Here is a 21,947-nt window from a genome sequence, read left to right on the forward strand (position 1 = left end):
AGGAGTACACGTCGTAACAGAAGTGCTGGTTGTGAATTGGAATCCGTTTTTTCTCTGATAACAAACGGATGGAAATGTTGCATGCTTCCAACCTCGTCCGGTCCCTACGAAATTGTGATTTATTTTTGAGTTCCCTCGTATTTTCCTATTGACATTCTGCGGGGCATGTCATTTATCAGCGAGACAACAGCAGATGTTGGGGCGACCCGGCGATGCCTTTTAGACATCCCATTTCATTTTAAGTGCATTTGAAGTTTCACTTGTCATCAATAAATAGGGTTTTATAAGATTCCTTGTTGCTCACATTGATATGCACGCTTTGACATTTGCGCCGCTCTGATCCGCCTCGCACTGCCAAATGCTCTTGTAGGTTCGTAGTGCACACAATAAAAGCGCCCACGGTTTCAGTTTATAAGGATGAAACTTTGTAACTTAGTTGCGCATTGGGGGATGATATAACTGATGACCTGGAGTTTCCATTCCGCTGATGAATATTCCTTTTGTGTGCTTTTAATTGTTTAGGATTTTAACGATGACCAAGTCGTACACGGAAAACATGATGCCAGAGACCCAGAGTAATCCCAGTTGGACTGATGACTGCCTCAGTTCCCAGGATGAGCACGAAGTCGACAAAAAGGACGATGAAAACGAAGCCATGAGTCTTACCTTCAAGGAAGAGAGGGAAGAACTTGATAAAATGGGGGAAGATGATGACGAGGACGAGGAGGAGGATGAAGACGATGACGGCGATGAGGAGGAAGTGGACGAGGATGAAGATCAGAAACCGAAACGGCGGGGTCCGAAGAAAAAGAAAATGACTAAAGCCAGACAGGAAAGGTTTAAAATGAGGAGAATGAAAGCTAACGCCAGAGAGAGGAACCGCATGCACGGCCTGAACGCAGCATTGGACAGTCTGCGAAAAGTCGTGCCCTGTTACTCGAAAACCCAAAAGCTCTCCAAGATCGAGACTCTGAGACTGGCAAAGAACTATATCTGGGCTTTGTCGGAGATCCTGCGTTCAGGAAAGAGCCCGGACCTTGTATCGTTCGTCCAGACGCTTTGCAAAGGGTTATCCCAGCCCACCACTAACCTAGTCGCTGGCTGCCTTCAGCTGAACCCGCGAACTTTCCTTCCAGAGCAGAACCAGGACATGCCGCATATGCAAACGGCCAGTGCTTCCTTCTCCGTACACCCGTACACGTACCAGTCCCCTGGTCTTCCGAGTCCGCCCTACGGTAACATGGACAGCTCCCACATATTTCACGTCAAGCCGCACAGTTATGCAGGGGCTCTGGAACCTTTCTTTGAAAGCACTCTCACTGAATGCACTAGCCCGTCCTTCGACGGGCCGTTAAGCCCACCCTTAAGCATCAATGGGAATTTCACTTTTAAGCACGAGCCTTCTCAAGAGTTTGACAAGAACTATACTTTCACCATGCACTACCCCGCAGCCACGCTGGCCGGGCCCCAAGGACACAGTTCCATGTTTTCTGCCACGACCCCTCGGTGTGAAATCCCCATAGACAACATCATGCCATACGACGCCCACTCGCAGCACGAGCGAGTTATGAGTGCCCAGCTTAATGCCATCTTCCACGATTAATATGGAAACCAGCAACAATGTATTGTAAACGAAACGGTTTAAATGTACTTCTTGAATAGCTTGTTTACGCACGGCAGCACACTGGTATCACTTGCTGCGGAGTGCAAATGTTTCACGCTTAAATTAGTACTTGTATTATTATTGTTACTGCCTTTAGAAGGAACGGGAATTAAACAGCTTCCTGTTTGTCTTCTTAACAACATTAGCGTTTCTCTTTGTGGGCTACATAAGGAAGTCGATGTAGCGCCTGTTCAGAAAATGGTAATTATCGATCCACATGACAAAATCACAAGCAATAATTAGGAATCTATGCAATTTTTAAACTAATAATGGGCCAATTTAAAATATATTTTTCAACCAACATTTTACTACTGTTACCTTTCCCATGCTGAATTATTTTGTTGTGATTTTGTACAGAATTTTTAATAAATTTTTATAAGGTCGATTTCCTATTTTAACCATGCAGCTCCATCACTGTTTTATATCAAAAGTAGGATTATCTATAATTTATACAAAAGTAATTTAATTTTTAACCAGCAGAAAAGTGCTTAGAATAATATTCTGTTGCCTTAGCACTTCCTACCTATAAAATCACGCAAGGTTGCACAATCCTAACAAGTTATTTTTCCCGCTTCAATCTTAGATCCTTACCTACGAAACTAACAGGATGCAAATCGAAAACAAATTAAAATGACATATCTTTCGTAGATCATATCAAAATGATATGGCAGTTGCACAAATGTGTATATAATGTTATCAAATACCAATTTCAGTTTCTTAAAACGGTTGCTTGACTATCACGAATCATTTGCACTGCATTTCGTTAAATCATCTCCATCAAACATTATCAGATCAGCGAGGCTAATTTGACTCTAAAACCAGCGAAGGAATTGTTCCATGGATCAACTAATTGACTTGACATAATGCACACGTAGATATACACACATGCACACATAACACCGCATCTTATCATGAGAGTTAAAAGCTACAGCTATAATCAGGCTTATTAATGTTGGGCTATATATTAGTTAATTAGTGCAGTAGCTGAAAAATCTCACATTTATTCAGTAATTAGAACAATAGATATTGCATGTACAATGCAGTCCAGATGAAGTGCTGTTTAAAGTGTAATGCTGGTTCAACTGAAATAAATTGGTACTGTAATTTTGTTTGTAATCCTGTATTTTATGATGTAATGCCACAACGCATTGGGAATTGAAATCACATTCATCCAGTCTTTTATTGAAATAGTAATCTCATCTTTGTCAAATGTTGCATTTTCATTAAATGTGATTTTCCTTAGTGTATGTAATTCCTATGGGATTATTGTTTTATTTTGATAGATCATGAAAGGTGCAAAATTTATTATTTGTAGAATAAAAGCTGATTATAACAAATATTTACTTACTTGGTCTGTTTTATTTTCATTCTGCAGATCAGATCCAAAGATAACAATCATATTTTAACTTTTTGGGCTTTATAAATATGAAATTATGAATACTTCCTGAAGAATAATATTGCCCACAGAATTCCAATCGGTGTCTCTTTTCTTTATGAATAGCATCAATAATTATGATTTGCTCATCTGAAAGAATTTTGTTCTTCAACACAAAATATGAAGTCTTCTTACAATCACGAACTTCTATCAATGTATAACAATTACCTCATTTCTTCAGATTCTCTGCAACTGGGAGGAACAAAGTTCATTTCCTCAAACTTTTAATAATAACAATTTAAGGTTACTTATACTTACTGGAAAACCCTTGCAGTATTAATAATATATTTTACACAAAACAAATAACTTGTATACAAGAAATAATGCACAGGAACAGTACAAAGCAATTTAAATAATTAACACTACAAATTCCTCTAAACAGTTTTGAATATGTCTAATATTTGATAAATGTTTGATCCAAGAAAATAAAATAATTTTTGTAGCCAAACTTTCAAACTGCAGCCAGGTTTAAACTCATCGATTGAAGAGAAATACTTAATGCCTTGAACTTTGTTTTACAAAAAAGCTAAAACTGAATGTCAGTCATCACTTTTTTCAATGTTGAAGAGCTGAGAGCAACATTTCTGTTCAACAATTTCTCTTCATACCATAAATAGATTACAAGATGCAATTTTTAAATAAATTTGAGATTTTTAATTCAGTGGATTGAAAGTATTACAGCAAGCCAATATGTTGTAAAGGACTTCTACCGTATAATGGTTCAAACTACAAATTAAATACATACAGATTCCAATGCAAAAATGTTACTTTTTCTTGGAATATATGTTCCAATAGAATTTAAAAACATTTGAATAAATAGATTACGATACATTAATAATTTGTGTCTTCAAGTTCACAGGGTGTGTTTATTTTTAAGCAAAAATATAGTAAAAAATTAATGTGTGAGATTCTTAACATCATTATTGACAAACGATTTGTTTTACAACAACAAGGAATGTCACATCTCCAGAGCAGGTGTAGGGAAACATTTTGAGCCTGGTAAAGTCTACTGTTTCTATGAACCAGTCGGATGTACCAAGTATGGATTCAATTGCTTTAAATAGATATTTTACAATTGCCAGGAGTGAAATGTAAACTTTAGTGTTGATTTTTTTAAATGAAAAATCATATCTATAAAATAGACACATACATTTCAAATAATCTCATTATTATATCTTAGGCTTAATATGCAATGTATGATATCTACTAAATATCTAAGACGTTTTGATAAAATAATATTTTATCTGCTATGTGCATATTAGTTAACTGATTGGTCTGAGATGCTCAGGCTGTTTTAATTCTATCAGATTTTTTTTGTCCAGATTTCAAATTGATTTTATTTTGCCCAAAATCAGAATTTTCAGTCTTGATTCTGACATTCCATACAGATGCTATCTGTTTTTTTTTCTGGAAAGCATAATTCAGCAAGGGACAACTCTCTTGTCCTGTCCAAAATATTTTGCCATTTTTCTTTGCCATATATGCAGTGGCTCGAATTAGGTGTCTGGAGAATATGTACTTGGCAGCATTCTCACTTTCTTGCCCCTCAGCGGTCTTTCTGTTCTCATTAAAAGCATCTGTGTCTATTATGGTGTATTTAAGAGTATGAAGCTGCAACCACTGCAATGTATTCAACATACAATGTTCATCTTAAATATGCATGGACATCTTTTCTTTTAATTTTTTATTTAGTTTTTGATGCCTTTCATGGAAGCTTCTGACACCTAAGTGGTACAAAGTGATAAATTATTAGAAAAAACTTGCATGAAAGAAAGACTCCACATTTAGACAGAGGTCAGTATTAACACCCTGCCTCTTTAGAATAATCTCCAATGTCAGAGTCAAATTTCTGAGAGAAATATCAGGTTTTCCATTTGCAAATTGATGCAAGTACTGTCACATCATAGGCAAACAGTTCATTGCTAGCTGAGTACATGCACCGTCGCAACACAAATTCATTCAGCTGTAGTTGGACCTGTTCCATCTCTATTCCCTTGTGTCTATTGACAGACTCATGAACACCTAAGCATAAGAGAACAAAGACAGGAGTTAGCTACAATTAGAATTAGCATACTTTTTGAGCGATCTGGACTGAATTATTATGTTTAAAAAGTAATTAGTAAAAAAGAAAGGATTTAAGAGTAGCTAGAGCGATAACAATTCAAAATAGTGCATCCATCACATAAACACCAAATGTAGAAATGATAAAAAGCAAAAGGAAAATTAATAGATTTGCATTCTATCATCTTCTGTGAAAGGAAAATTTACCTATCCAGCCTATTATAAGAGGCTAATTTAAGAAACCCTATCACATTAGTGGATAAATGACCTTTGGTTATGCCTAGATTTCAAAGCATAAGGATTCTTTCAGTCAGTTGAGGGGCAACTCACATGCCACCATCTTTTATTCAAACCTAGGCAGGCACAGATGCTGCTTCTGCAGGGGAGGTTTTAATTTATGAAAATGATATTGTTTATGCATGAATGCACTATGCATAACACACAGTCCTTCCATCTGATCAGAGAAATACCACAGAACCTGTGCCAAAGTCAGGAACATATTCTGCAGATTTATTCGCTTAAATGTTTAATGACTATCTGGAAAGCATCTTCAAACCACAACAAACCTTTTCAAACAATCTGATTCTTTTGGCATTTGTGCTTCTATTGACTACACTTACTGCTGTTGTGTATCATATATTTTACATGTAATCAAAAGCAAATTAAATCACTGAAAATGGAACATATTCTGAATATAGACCAAATGTTAGCTGAGTAAAATCCAACAAATGATCAAACAGAAAGGCAGAAGTACTTGTGACTCAACATTTAAGCACCAGGTAATTTTAAAAGCTAAATTATATTCATCAATATTTGGTTGAGTCAGAACTTAAAAAGCTCTAACAGGATTTCTGTCTTCAATGAAATATCATGACTCTTCCTTATTCGAACATTTGGAGCAGGCTTCACTTGAGGCATTCTTATTATAACACAAATATTATAGCGACATTATTTTGATTGTTTTAAAAGATCTGCACTTTTTATTTTGATCTAAGCTGAATAACTATCCACAAACTATATTCAATGAGAAACACAACATACATGTTTTATACTTTGAGAAATAACTATTGATTTGACAAGTACCTATCTTCAAATTGTTGTAGCATGGCCCAAAAGTATTTTCTTTTTTGCAAAGATATGCAATCATCTCAGACAAATTTTCATTGTATAGTAAAAATCAGTGAAGAAAAAGGCATTTAAGTTGTGTATTATCTTTAATTGAGTTGCTACAGTAGGAAAGTAAATATTAAACTGATTAAACTTTTTATATGCAAAGGTTCTGAAAAAATGAGACAAAAATGAGAGAAGCATAAAAAACAAAGAAGTTCCTATTTTAGATGTAAACCTCATTTATTTATGAACAGTTGATATATAAATGTTATTGCTATGTATTAATAAACAGGAACTGTGACAATAGCAGAAATATGACTCAAAATTAAGCCTTTGCTCTTTACCTGATGGTTTTTGACAAAGTCATTAATTATTTTTTTTACTGACCAGCTTTGCACAAAGATTTGAAAAGTGCTTAATATTTCTTATGGTGTAATGCGATTTCACAGGACAGTTAGGAGTGGACATTCCAAGCCAATACTTGTCAAGTAGTCATTGTACTCAAATAAACATCTGAATCAGCATCTACTTGGTTACTGGTGAGTGCTACAAGATTAAATTCTGGGTCACATAGACATTAAGTACATTTTTTTCATAAAAGCAGTAGTACATACAGTGATCACTAGCTCATACAAATTCAAAATGGATCTTGATATATGGGTGGATAAATGGTAGATAAGATTAAATTGAAGGACATATAAAATGGACAAACATGTAGTAAATAGGAATGTGTTTGAAGAACTGTTGCAGGGAAAGAGAACACGAGGTTTCAATGAACAACTCACTAAAATGAGAATAATGCTTTCTGACTATTAAAATTATTCAAGTAAAAGGCTGGCATTAATATTGAGGGATTATAATATAAAAACCTAAAGATGTCATTTTAAACCTGTATCTGGCGCTGGTGGAAATCTATCTAAAACTTATATCGTCCTATTTGAAAAGGAATATTCAGTAATTCAATGTGGTTTGGGCAGAGTAGTTAAAGTTGGGCTTAATATTTATAAAAATTCAATAAATTTATAAAATTGGACCCAGCTCCAGTCGATCCATATTGAGAAGTTCATGTGAAGTGTTTCAATTTTACAAGCCACAAGTGAAATGGCATCTGGAGTCTTCAAATGAATCTGCCTCATTATGCACCTTATTGTAACTGCAGCATCTTATTCTGCACTCCAGTACTGTTTTACTTTATATTACCTCAACACACTGTTGTAATAAATTGATATCTATGAAGCAGTAAGACTGACAAGATTTTCACTGTACTTCAGTACATGTAAAAATAATAAACCAATTTACCAATATTTATAAATGTGGAATTCAGATCAATGCAAACATTAGCAGGGAATCTCATTTATCATTAGCATAAAGTCTTTACTGTTTTCTCTTCATTGCTACTGTCCAATTGCTGAATATTTCCACAATTTTGTTTCTGTTTTAAACTCCAGCATAACTTTCATTGATTTTGATCCATCCAACTTTATTGGGGCTTTTCATGATTCCTTTAACTGAATTTCAAAATTTGCCAGGTTTTCCCTCAAATTCCTTTTGTGTATTAGAGTTTCTAATTTTTCTTTTACCATTCAGGTGATCATTTCTATTGCTGTTTATATTGCTATTTATTTATATTTGCATTTGCACAGTCTGTTGTTCATTGATCCTGTTTACAGCTACTGTTCTATAGATTTGCTGAGTATGCCCGCAGGAGAAAGAATATCAGGGTTGTATGTGGTGGCATGAATGTATTTTGATAATAAATTTTCCTTTGATCTTTGACTACTGTGCATTCCTTTCATTAAATTGAAGAATACAGATAGCCATGCTTGTATTTCAATACTTGTGTTATAATTTATATTAAGAAAATGTAAAATATGTTTCTTTAGGTGATATAAAATCATGTCCAGTGCAATAAGATTTGATAAACTGAATGATTTAGGAGGAATGTAATTCTTTAACTATTCACTATTAGATTGACTATATACAAAGTGCTAGAATACATGTTTGCTTATTTATTTATCTAGACCCAGTGTGGAATAGGTCTTTCTACCACTTTGAGTCGCACCACCCAGCAACTCTCGACTTAACCTTAGTCTAATCATGGACACACGAGGACATCTGCAGATGCTGGAATTTCAAGCAACACACATAAACGTTGCTGGTGAACGCAGCAGGTCAGGCAGCATCTCTAGGAAGAGGTACAGTCGACGTTTTGGGCCGAGACCCTTCGTCAGGACTAACTGGAAGAAGAGCTAGTAAGAGATTTGAAAGTGGGAGGGGACAGTTTACGTTGAGCACCCAGTACATCAACGGACTGCGGGAAGAAACTGGAGCATCCAGAGGAAATCCACTCAGTCACAGGGAAAACATACAAACTCCTTACAGACAGTGGCAGGAATTGAACCCAGGACGCTGGTACCGTTGTGATAACGACCACTCTACCAGCTATCAGATTCTTCCCTTCTTTGCAATGCTATTCTTTTCATTGAAAGTGATGTTATATTTTCATCTACAACAACAGAAAATTAAGCACTCCACAGAGAATGTGTTAAATGATACAGCTGAACTTGAGTATAGTCAAGTCCATGTTAAACCAACTTTTTTTCTGCTGACCCATGCTAAACTTAGTGGAATAGTTGTTTAATGTAGAGTACTGGAAGTTCTCTTGCATGAACGACGAAAGCAATATTTCTTTAATTCTTCAGACACACGAGGAATAGGCCCTCCCAGCACTTCAAGCCACACCACTCATCAACCCCTTACTTAACCCGAGCCTAATCATAGGACAATTTACAATGACCAATTAACCTACCACCTAGTGCATCTTTGGACAGGGGAGGAAACCCATGTGGTCACAGGAAGAATGTACAAACTCCTTATAGGCAGTAGACAAAACAGGTTTTTATTAAAACTGTATCATGGTTTTTTGTTAGATTTTCGGTCTTGGTCTGTCCTGTGTTTCTGTGATATCACACCAGAGGAATATTGTATCATTTCTTAATGCATGCATTACTAAATGACAATAAAGGAGGACTGCGTGTCCTCATAATCTAATCTAATCTAATATAATCAGTTAATTAATGTGTAGAATATTTTGCCATTCTGGATAAAAGTCATGCATCATTGTATTCTCTATGTTAGTTTGAGCTCTTCTGAAAATTCCTCTTTCTTTTGTCTTTACTAGGGCACTCAAGCATTTAAAAGGCAAATTACACTAAATAAGCAACCAATATTATCGTGAGGAAAGAGATCATTTTTAACTCTTACTTTTCAGCGATATACTTGGATATCTAGATTTCATAATGCTTTGAAGATGCAGTATATTTGGACACTAAAATAGCTGGCATATAAAATTGAATTTTCTGGCTTTGTGCATCAGGTTGACAACTTGAAATTCTAACAGATTTTAACACTCCATTCCCTCCACTGGCGACCGTACTTAAGAAATAATTGACTTACTGTAAAGTGATGTTCAAAATTTGTGAAAGGTACTTTACAATGACAAGCAATTAATTATTTTAATACAATATCTCATGGGGAAAATGTCCACTCATTCATGCTTTGAAGTCAAGGCACTTTGGATAAGTTTCTTTCATCAAAAGATAGCATTTTTTTTTAAATGGTGATGTAGTTCCATCAGCTGATATTTAAACCTTACATCAGGCATCTCTTGGATCAATGGTGGTTTGGGTTTCAATCTAAGAACACCACAGGCCTCTTGGAGGCTGCATCTTGGCATTGTGAATGTTTTCCTCAATGACAGTGAGGACAGCTTCCCTGGCAGCAACATGGATTATATTGGCAATCTTCCACAGCTTACCCATAATGTGATACTGATAACTGGCACAGTGTACCTGGTAGCTTGCCACTCTCATCTAAAGTGTTGGCTTGGAGCTGAAATTGTACATGGAGGCACTAATATATTTGTACTCCCATCTGGAAGCTGTATTCTCAAAGAGCCTTAGTGCTATGACTTGCTGACTATAGATTGAACCAAGGTAAAGATCAAAAATTGTGCTGAGGGGATAGAAGTTGTGAATTAGTCCTAAGGGATCTTGTAAAGCATGCCAGCTCCAGCTGAGTGAGCAACAGCTTTTCCTATTCACATGTCCAGGTGTCCAATGGATATGTGGCATTCCAATTACGCAATAACAAAAGGATCCTAGCAGTACATTTGGACAACCCAAGACCAAAAGAAAAATAATAGGTTAGATATTATAGGTGCTCTTTTGCAATTTATGTCTGGTAAAGTGAACAGATACATGTTCAAAGTGTGGTAATTATACTGAATGGTAGGAAATTCAAGGTCCGAATTTGTAAACATTCTTACACATTGAATTTAATAGCTGGCTCCCGGGACTCTAACTGGAATCATAAACTTATGCTTCCAAAGAGTCCCTTTGGTAGCTGCTAGGGATGATGCAATAACTTCAAAATCCAATAACAAGATACATCCTTTTATTAAAAGTATAACATAAAGATAAGGAGGCCAAACACTCTTTGCATGAAGAATGTTGAGCTCTCCATTCTTCTCAGTGCAGGACAAGAGATTACTTATCACCAAATGCACTTAACTACTTTAACACCTATCGTGATAATGATTGAAAATATTGGGGGAATTGAAATTGTACAGAGAAAACCAGGGAATACAGTCGACATCATTTTATGTCTCCTCTAGCAATACTATCAATAAAAAAACAATCAACATTCATGTCTGAGACATAAATCCCAATCTACTCAACTTTAGTAGCAATGACGTAAAGGAGAAACTGAATCAAATCATCTAGATTGCTCTTAAATGGCCTTACTAAGATTTCATTGCACAAAATAACATGAACGTTCAGGAGATTTGTTTACTGATTTTTCCAAGAGTTTAAATCTAATTATGTTTAATTTTGCTACTCTTCATTTTTTAGTTACCAATGATCACAAATTAAAATGTTTAGAAGCAATTTGTTCTTACTTTGGTATTGTTATAATTCAATTGCATATTCAATGACTCAAATATTGTAAATTTAAAAGTACTTTAATAATTGCACTTGAAAATACGTTTATTAGTACAATGGATTCAGTTAATTGTGGCACATCAGGACCAGTACATTTTGGCTGAATTGAATGGTTGCCCCAATCAGCAGAAGTTCCATGGAAGTAGTTAAAATGATATTTAAAAAGATAAGCTACTGTTTAAGCAACACACACAAAAAATGCTGGTGAAAGCAGCAGGCCGGGCAGCATCTACAGGAAGAGGTACAGTCCACGTTTCAGGCTGAGACCCTTCGTCAGGACTAACTGAAAGAAGAGATAGTAAGAGATTTGAAAGTGGGAGGGGAGGGGGGGGGGAGATCTGAAATGATAGGAGAAGACAGGAGGGATGGAGCTAATAGCTGGAAAGTTGATTGGCAAAAGCGATAAGAGGCTGGAGAAGGGAGAGGATCATGGGACGCAAGGCCTAGGGAGAAAGAAAGGGGCAGGGGGGAGCCCAGAGGATGGGCAAGTAGTTATAGTGAGAGGGACAGAGGGAGAAAAAAAGAGAGGAAAAAAAGGGATAATAAATAATAAATAGATAGATAGATAAATAAATAAATAATGGATGGGATACAAAGGGGAGGTGAGGCATTAACAGAAGTTAGAGAAGTCAATGTTCATGCCATCAGGTTGGAGGCTACCCAGACAGAATATAAGGTGCTGTTCTTCCAACCTGAGTGTGGCTTCATCTTGACAGTAGAGGAGGCCGTGGATAGACATATCAGAATGGGAATGGGACGTGGAATTAAAATGTGTGGCCACCATATCTTCATTTTCATTGTAACATTCAAGATGGTTGTCAATACCTTCAAATTCTACATAGTCCCTAATTTGTTGAAATAATAAAATTGTTTCATTTTCACTCGTGGCCATTTCTGGCATCTGCAAGCCTGTATGCTTGAAACCTCAGTGAGCAAAACAGTTCTGATTTGTCTTACTGCTCATTTCCTGGCAACTATCACTGCTTTATGAACATAAGCACACACAACTGATGCCATTTAAAACTTGTTTGCTCTAAGCACGGTGTAGTATCTAAAGGCCACACAAGTGCACGTGAATAATGTTAGTTGGAAACTGTTCGGCAACAGTCTTCTGTTTTAATTAAGCAGCATAGTGTCTCAAATAAACGAAGTGATCCCCAACTATTTTCTTGATTAACTTTTGTTCTTTAAGAGTTGTCCCAAATAAGAGGTTGTTCCAATTATCTGATGGCTCAATTCACTGGAATCCACTATATTTATAATCAATCCTTCTCTTCATAGTCATAGAGAAGTAGAGCGCAGAAACAAGACCATTGGCCCATCTAGTCGTCCATGCTGAAGCCATTTATACTGCCTACTCCCATTGACCTGCAGTGGATCCGAGGCCCTGCATACCCCTACAATCCATGAATCTATCTAAACTTTTCTAAAACGCTGACATCGAACTCGCATGCACCACTTGTGCTGGCAGCTCATTCCACACTCTCTCACTTTTCTATTCAAATTGAGCTTCCATCTATTTGTTCATTGAAGTCTAAACAGTTATTCACCAACTATGTTCAAGAGAAAGGATATTGTTTGCACTTGAAAGTGCACAAGGAAATCTTATTAATAACTTTCTTGCTCATTACTTTGATGAAAAATTGTCCCAGAGTCAGTCACAAAACTGAGAGTGAAATTCAGAAGTGTATATGAATGAAAGGAACAAATTAGTATTTCTCTGTTCATACACTGTATTGGTCACAATGAATTAATCATGATTTAATAGAGGTGCTTAAAACAAGATCTGCCTGATAGTTATGAAATGTCAAGAAGACAAAAGCAAACAGTAAAAGATTTTCAAATGCCTATTCAAACATACAACTATGTTATCAGAACCTACATATCTGACCCAAGAGAGTTCAATGTGTATTGACTGTGTAATCTATTAAGTATTTAAGCATGGAGAAGGTAGACAAAACAATTGATGAGAATATTACTCATTGTGTTAATGCCGACTGATTTCATTAATGGAGTGAACACAATATCAATGAGAAGGGAAGGAATATGGTTTATTCTGCACCACATATAAAATTCCTTCAGACGACTCTCCATTTGGCCTTTCAATTAGAAATAAATTTCTTGTTTAAAAATAGTTCTAAATTCTTTAAACTTTTTTTGCAGAAAAGCATGAACATGTGAACATGCCTTTCTGTAATGCTTAAGAAAACACCAATGCAATTTACAGATTTTTAATTAATTGAAATGTACATAAGATCAGATTCATTTTGTTCAGAAAGGACTCAGTATGGCAAATACAAAAGGGTTATCAAACTAATCCCATTCTTTGTCTCTCTAATGAAGAAGACTGGATCTGTTCATAAAAAGTGAAAGCATGACCAGATTACAACACACAGGTCAGAGGACAAACACCAAACTCCAAAACTCAATCTGATGAACCATTGTTGTTGCCCTCTTTCAATTGAAAGGGAGGTCAGGTTTGTGCACAAAATTTCACTTGAGTTTTCACCAGCACCCTGTGTAATTTCAGTAAGACATTAAAATTACTCAAATGATGTGTTTGCTTTCTAATTGCTTGATGTGTCTGAATATTAACCACTGATGATTTTTGTACAGGGATGCACAAATTTGCCCAAACATTAATATCTTTCAAACATTGAAAAAATATTTGTACTTAAAAATTGTTTGGAAAAATGTGTATTTCAATATTCAACTCCATATGCCATGCCTTCAATTATGCACTTAACTTCTCGTAATAACTCTCGAGTCTCTTTGTATTCTCCTCAGACCCAGGTTATATCAGCAGGAAACTTCGATATATGAAACATGCAAATTGTGAACAATTTTATCTCCAAAACTAATTCTTGTTGCACTTTACTGGTTAAAGATTTCTGGCCTAAAAATGACCGCCTAGACCTCCTCTATTTCTTTCCATGAATATTTAGTTAATACTTAGTCATCACAAATCCCAATCACATGTACATTAATTTTGTCAATGCTTTCTTGAGGGGAAACTTACAGAAGGTCTTCTGGAAGTCAAAAATGTGATGAATGGATTGTTTTATGAAATAGAATTGCAAAACACAATATTTATTTTATAACATCGTATTGGCTTTGTTCAATTTTATTATTGCTTTTTTTTACATAAGTGCCTCACAATAAATCACATTCAAAGTTGGGTTTATTATCATTTCCATTGCACAGGTGTAATAAAAATCTTATTTGCAGCAACATCACAAGCATTATATAGGCAGCATTCACTTGAAAAAAAACATAAATTATACACAATTTTACAAGAGCACAATTACAACAAAAAGTCCATTTTAGTGCATTTTAGTGATAAAAATAGTTATAGTGTGGCTAAGTATTAGTGATTAATGGCAGTAGACTCAAGAACTGGATGATCGAAGGGAAGTAGCTGTCTAGGAACTTGTGGTGTGGGACTTCAGGCTTCAGTACCTTCTGCTTGATGGTACTGTGAGAAAATGCATGGTTCCAGATGGTGGGGATCTTTGATGATGGATGTTGCCTTCTTGAGGCAGCACCTCTTGTAGATACTATTGATAGTGGGACGGGATGCGCCATGATGTACTGTATTAGGCTGAGTCCACCACTCACTGCAACTTCTTACATTCCTCAGCATTTGAATTGCCGTCCCAGATCAGGATGCGACCAGTCAGGATATTTTCAACGTACATTGGTAGAAATTTGCTAGAGCATTTGGTGACAAGCTAAACTTCCTAAGAAAAAAATAGATGCCATTCCTTTCTTAGTATTGCATCTAATGCTGGGTCAAAGACAGGTTATCCAGTATGATAACACCCAGGAATTTGAAGTTACTGACTCTCGCCTTTGCCGATCCCCAAAATGTAGATTGCTGCATGTTCACCCTCCTTCATCTTCCTGGTCAACAATCAACTCTTTAGTCTTACTGACACTGAGCAAGAGCTGATATTGTGGCACCACTCGAAAAGGCATCCTATTTCACTCCTGTACAGTGAATTGTCACCATCTGTGATTCATCCGGTAACTCTAGTGTCACTGGTGAATTTGTTAACTTCAAATTTGTATTTACTTTATTACTAATTGATCAGGCTCAGACATGGCACTGAACTTATGGTCCATCAGTCAACAGTGATCCCAGAGAATCCACCAAATACAATAGAATCAGTGGAAGACTGCACCAACAGGACATACAAAGAATCAATGTCCAAAATGCAACAAACTGTGAAAATACAAAAGAAAAAATGATAATAAGTAAGAAATAGATACTGAGAACATGAGATGAAGGGTCCTTGAAGGTGAATCCGTAGGTTGTTGGAACAGTACAGTGATGGGGTGTGTGAAGCTGAGTGAAATTATCTCCATTGATTCAAGAACCTAATGGTTATGGAGTAATAACTGTACTTGAACCTGCTGGTGTGGGTCCTTGATGGCAGATGCTTTGGGGATGCTTTCTTGCAACAGCACTCCATGTAGATGTGCTCAATGGTGGGGAGGGCTTTACCCATGATGGACTGGGCTGCATCCACTACTTGTTGTAGAATTTTCCATTCAAGGGCATTGTGTTTCCATGGTGCAACCAGTCAACATACTCTCCACCACATATCTATAGAAGTTTGTCAAAGTTTTACATGTCATGCCAAATCTTCACAAACTTCTCAGGAAATAGAGGCACTGCTGTGTTTGCCTTGTAATGGCATTTATGTGCTGGACCCAGAATAGATCCTCTGAAATGATAACACTGAGGCATTTGAAATTGCTGACGCTCTCCACATCTGAAACTACAAAGAAGACTGGATCATGGACCTCTGGTTTCCTCCTCCTGAACTCAATAATCAGGTCTTGCTGACTTTGAGTGAGAGTTTATTGTTGTGGTGCCATTTAGCCAGATTTTCAGTCTCCCTCCTATATGCTGATTTGGCCAATGATAGTGATGTCATCAGGAGATTTAAATATGGCATTGGAGCTGTGCTTAGTCATAAGTATAAAGCAAGTTGAACAGGGGGCTAAGTACACAGGGTTTTGCTGCAGCTGGGTTGATGAAGTTTGTGGAGATGTTTTCGCCACTCCGAGCTGACGGGGGTCTTCAGGTGAGGAAACCAAGGATCTACTTACACAAGGAGGTACTGAGGCAAAGGTCTTGAAGCTTATTGATTAGTCTTGAGGGGATGATAGTATTGACTGCTGAGCTGTAGTCAGTAAAGAGGATCCTGATGTATGCATCTTTGCTGTCCAGATGTTCCAGGGTTGAGTGAAGAGCCAAAGAAATGCCATCTGCTGTGGACCTGTGGTGACAGTAGCAAAATTGGAGTGGATCCAAGGCACTTCTCAGGCAGGAGTTGATATGTTTCATCACCAACCTCTCAAAGCACTTCACCACAGTAGATATAAGTGTTACTGAATGATAGTAATTAAGGCAGATTACCTTGTTCTTCTTAGGCACTGGTATAATTGAACCCTGCTTGGAGCAAGTGGGTATCTCAGACTGCCGAAGAGAGAGGTTAAAGATTACAGTGAACACTCCAGCTAGTTAATCAGCACAGATCTTTAGTACTCAGCCAGGTATCCCACCTTGTCCGAATGCCTTCCATGGGTTGACCCTTCTAAAGGACGCTCACACGTCCGCCTTGGAGACTGAAACACAGGGTCATCTGGGCCTGAAGGAGCTTGCAAAGGTTTCTCTTGTTTTGACGGTCAAAGTGAGCATAGGAGGCATGGAGCTCATCTGTGAGTGAAGCCTGTTGTCACATATGTCGCTTGGTTTCACTTTGTAAGAAATAGTAGCATTCAAACCCTGCCACAGATGTTGCGCATTAAGCGATTCAAGTTTGGTCAGGAATTGCCACTTAGCACGTGAGATGGCTTTCCAAAGACTGTACCCAGACCTTTTTATCACCAGATTTGGATGCTACTGATCTGGCCCTCAGCGGATTTTGAATCTCATAGTTCATCCACCGCTTCTGGTTGAAGAAGACTCTGGATAATTTTGTTGTGACACAGTTGTTTATGACTGTTTTTATAAAGTCCGTGACAATTTCAGCCTCTGCCTGAGAGGCTAAAGAGCAAGAGAGTTGTGAGAGTGCGGAGTGCAAGGAACCACAGCAATATCCTGTGGGCTATGTACAATACTTCTAAATGTACCTCTTGAGTTACTCTCACAGCAACTTGCTGCATGTAATATCCCTTTAAGGAATGTACTTTTAAATTGCATTAATGAACTGTAGATATCATGATCTTAGTGCACCATGGTTGTCACAGACTTTATAAACATAGTGGAATATGAGGATGTCCCCACAAAATCATTCAGTCTTCCTAAACCAGAAGCTCTGGATGAACCATGAGATCTGCAATTTTTTGAGGACCAGATCAGAGGCATCCAAGTCTGGTGACCAAGAAAGTTACATTAGATCCAGGTATGATCTCCAGAATGCCATCTCATGGGCGAAGTGGCAATTCTGGACTATACTTGAATCAATGAAGGATGCTCACCAGTTTCGCCAGGGCTTGAGTGCTATCACCTCTTACAAAGTAAAATCAAGCAATGTAAGTGATAACAAGGCTTCACCTCCAGATGAGCTTCATGCTTTCTATATTCGCTTTCACCATCACAGCATGGAGGAACCATCATGAACTCCCACGGCACCCGATGATCCTGTGATTTCAGTCTCTGAAGCCAATGTGAGAGCACCCTTCAGGAGAGTGAAAGCATGGAAAGCATCCAGCCCAGGTGGGGTAGCTAACCAAGTATTAAAGAGTTCACTGAGATCTTTAACCTCTCGCTTCAGCTGTCTGAGGTACCCACCTGCTTCAAGGAGGCTTCAGTTGTAATGGTCCCTCAGAAGAATGTGGTAACCTGCCTCAATGACTATAATCTGGTAGCCCTTACGTTCACAGTGATGAAGTGTTTTGAGAGTTTGGTGATAAAACATATGATCTCCTACCTGAGAAGTGACTTGGATCCGCTCCAATTTGCCTCCTGGTACAACAGGCCCATAGCAGATTACATCTTATTGGCTCTTCACTCAACCCTGGAAAATCAAAGATAGATCAACCCTGGACAGCAAAGATACATACATCAGGGTAGTCTTTATTGATTACAGCTTGGCATTCAATGCTATCATACCCTCAAAACTAATCAATAAGCTTTAATATATTGACCTCATTACGTCCTTGTGCAATTGGATCCTCAATTTCCTCACATGTGGACCCCAACCAGTTTAGATTGGCAACAACACCTCCTCCACAATCTCCATCATACAGGTGCACCACAAGACTCTGTGCTTAGAAACCTGCTCTACGTGCTTTATACTGATGACTGTGTGGCTAAGCATAGCTCCAATACCATATTTACAGTAAGTTTGCTGGCAACACCACTGTCACAGGCTGAATAAAACATGGTGACGAATCAGCATATAGGAAGGAGATTGAAAATCTGGCTGAGTAATGCCATGACAACCTCTCACTCAATGTCAACAAGACCAAAGAGCTGATTATTGACTTCAGAAGTAGGAAACTGAAGGTCCACAGACCAGTTCTCATCAGGGGATCAGAGGTTGAGAGTTTCAGCAACTTTAAATTCTTTGGTGTCATTATTTCAGAGGACCTGTCCTGTGCCCAGCACGCAAGTACAGTTATGGAGGAGGCACGGCAGTACTTTCCTCCTGAGAAGTTTGCGAAGATTCGGTATGGCATCTAAAAATTTTCCAAACTTCTATAGATGTGTAGTTTAAGTATATTGACTGGTCGCCATGGTATGGAAACACCAATGCTGTTGAACAGAAAGTCCTACAAAAAGTAGTGGATACCACCCAGTCCATCACAGGTAAAGACTTCCCCAACATTGAGCACATCTACATAGAGCACTGTTTCAGGAAAGCATCTCTAATGCATCCACCATCAAGGACCCACACCACCAGGTTCAGGTACAGTTATTACCCCTCAACCATCAGGCTCTTGAACCAAAGGGGACAACTTCACTCACCCCATCACTGAACTGTGCCCACAAACTATGGACTCATTTTCAAGGACTCTTCATCTCATGTTCTTGATATTTATTGTTTATTTATTATTTCTTTTTTTTCTCCTTCTGTATTTGTACAATTTGTTGACTTTTGCACATTGGTAGTCTGCCCTGTTGGGTGTAGTCTTTCATTGCTTCTATCATGGTCATTGGATTTATTAAGTATGTCCCCCAGAAAACGATTCTCAGGGTTAATATACGGTGACATGTATGTACTTTGATAATAAATTTGCTTTGAAGTTTGTACTTTGTCTTGTAGTAGTTTGACATCACATCCACCTTTGTTCTGCCAACATTTAAGCACCTAAGTTAATGACGAGCAAAGAGCATAACCGGGAGGAACAATTCTCTTGCTCTGACCCTGACAGCAGCAACAGTCCTGCTATGAGAGTGACAACTTCCTCTGACCAGACCCCCGGAGTCACACATGCTCCTGCCCTGTCCCTGAGAATAACACTGTTCCCTTTGCCCCGGCTCTGAGTGTAACACTCCTCTCTTGTCCTAACCCTGACAGTAATATTCCCCCCTTCGCCCTGGCCCTGAGGATAATGTCCCCGAGACTGCCCCTCGCTGGGTGCTGGGTGCACCCAGGGTGGAGGGTGGAGCGTGGATAGAGGTGGGAGCGCGGAACGCCCGGAGCTCGCGACCCACGGTCGGTGTCGCGCGCACGCGTCGTTGCTCGAGCACGAGCAGCAAGTGTTGCCACGGCCGTAACCGCATACAAACAGGTCGGGTGGCGAAGTTAACTGGGGGGTGTACAGCGGGGAGGATGTTTGAAGGTCGGCGGAGAGTAGCCCCTGCCGTCGATGCGTGGTCTGAGTCGGGTGATAGTTGCAGCCAGCAGCGCCCGGTCTTGGATGTCCGGAGAAAGGATCCCAGCGGGGCGAAGGGGACGGCCCAGAAAGGCAACAGGAACTCTGGCGGTCCAGAGGAACCCATCTGTAGGGGTATATTCGAGATTGAGAAAAGGAGCTGCGACGTGGTGCTGACACCCAGCAGGTTGGAGTGGACGGCAATTGAACCGGATAACCCCACAGGTACGTGGTCATGGTGTTTGCAGCTGCAGGCATTGCCCAGCGACTCGGACCTGACGCTGGGACGGTAATTAACGTGGGCGCCTTGATCTCACTCACCGCCACACAGGTGCAGCAGTGCAACAGTTGGAGCAGCTAACTTAGTTATTATTGCGATTTAGATTTTCAGATAGCCAAAATTACGAGGTATCCAAAATCTGTTTTTTTTTAAAAAAAGTATTTGTTTTGGAAACGATGCAACTCCCGCGATATAAAACGCTTTGTATAACATTATCTGTAGCTCGAAGCAAAAGTGTAATTGAAAAGGCCAAAGAATAAAGCAGGAATGTACTATGAAAGTTCTTTAATTGATCATTCTGTAAGTTAGAAATTTGCATGAGTTTTTCAGATCACTATGGCACATTCGATATCACTACTGTATATCATAATTCGATTATCAAGTTCGTACCTGCTCTCTGGAGCAACTCCGTAAGCCCCATTTCCCAATTTAATCCTTGTAACCCTGCAAGTTTATTTTCTAGTCCTCAGCGAATTTCTTTTTGAAGTAAGTACAGAAAAGAGCAGGAGATAACCATTTGACCTCTAGTGCCTTCAGCCATTATATGATAACTAATATTTTACCTTGTTAGTATTTCCCTGTACTAATGTAATATTTCTTGATTCCAGTCATATCTTAAAAAAATGTCAAACTCAGTATTCAGTAACTGAAGCTATTGGAGATAAAATTCCACAGATTCACTACATTGTGTGTCTTAGGCTGAATGGCCGATCCTTTACTTTGAACACAAGGGATTCTGCAGATGCTGGAACTCTGGAAGAACAGATAGACAATGCTGGAGGTACTCAGCAGGTCAGGTAGCATCTGTGGAAAGGAATAAACAATGTTTTGGCCTGCTACCCTTCATCAGGATTGTAAAGGAAGGGGGAAGAAGCCAGACTAGATTATGCCTGACCCTCTGAGATCCTCCATTCTTTATTTTGAGATGGTGACAGGATCTCAAAAATGCGACTAAGGGAAGCATCACCATTGCATCTACCCTGTCAAGTGCTGTAAGAATTTTATACTTTACAATGAGATCTACTCCAAAGACACGAGGTTACAGGTTAATCTCTCTTTATATGACAAAATTGGTATTACTGGAATTAGACTTGTTAACCTTTGTTGCACTTCCTTAATTGTGAATATGGCCATCTCTAGGCAGGGAAATGGGGCCTATTCACAACATTCCAGATATGAACCCAGCAATACCTATCTAGCTGGAGCAAGATATCTCTGCTAATGTATTCAGATTCACTTGGGACCCCCCGCCTCCCGACTGCCCTCCCTAACACACCTCATCACTTATCTATTCTGCTAGTTAATACACAAGAGAATTCCAGCATATTTGTCAAAAATGAAGTCCAGATTGAATTAGCTCAGTACTATTATTACTTTCAAAGTGCTCTTTCCAATGCATTCCAGTCTCCCATCTCCAGTCAAGTCTATAAAGGGATCCACAATAACTGGAGGTAATATTTTCAAGTTTATGCATTCACAGGAACGATTACAGTCTTCGGAGTTCTACTTTTGCTTTCTTCATCAATGCCTTGGTCCTCCTTTGCCCATTCTAAAATATTC

General features: G+C 38.4%; 2 protein-coding genes across 3 annotated transcripts in view; both read left to right on the forward strand.

Annotated features, from left to right (window-relative positions):
• The first annotated feature begins 532 nt into the window (after positions 1-532).
• neurod1 (neuronal differentiation 1) lies at positions 533-1,603 on the forward strand. Its single transcript, XM_072259628.1, has one exon. It carries the CDS (start codon positions 533-535, stop codon positions 1,601-1,603), a length of 1,071 nt encoding a protein of 356 aa, XP_072115729.1.
• Positions 1,604-20,005: 18,402 nt separating this feature from the next.
• Positions 20,006-21,947, forward strand: part of cerkl (CERK like autophagy regulator) — a 210,834-nt gene continuing 208,892 nt past the window's right edge. For both annotated transcript variants that reach the window (XM_072261766.1, XM_072261767.1), the window contains exon 1: positions 20,006-20,332. In XM_072261766.1, the coding sequence (XP_072117867.1) occupies positions 20,065-20,332 (268 nt within the window). In that variant the 5' untranslated portion in view covers positions 20,006-20,064. The remainder of the gene's footprint in view (positions 20,333-21,947) is intronic.

Source organism: Mobula birostris, chromosome 6 (assembly GCF_030028105.1).
Source record: "Mobula birostris isolate sMobBir1 chromosome 6, sMobBir1.hap1, whole genome shotgun sequence".
NCBI lineage: Eukaryota > Metazoa > Chordata > Chondrichthyes > Myliobatiformes > Myliobatidae > Mobula > Mobula birostris.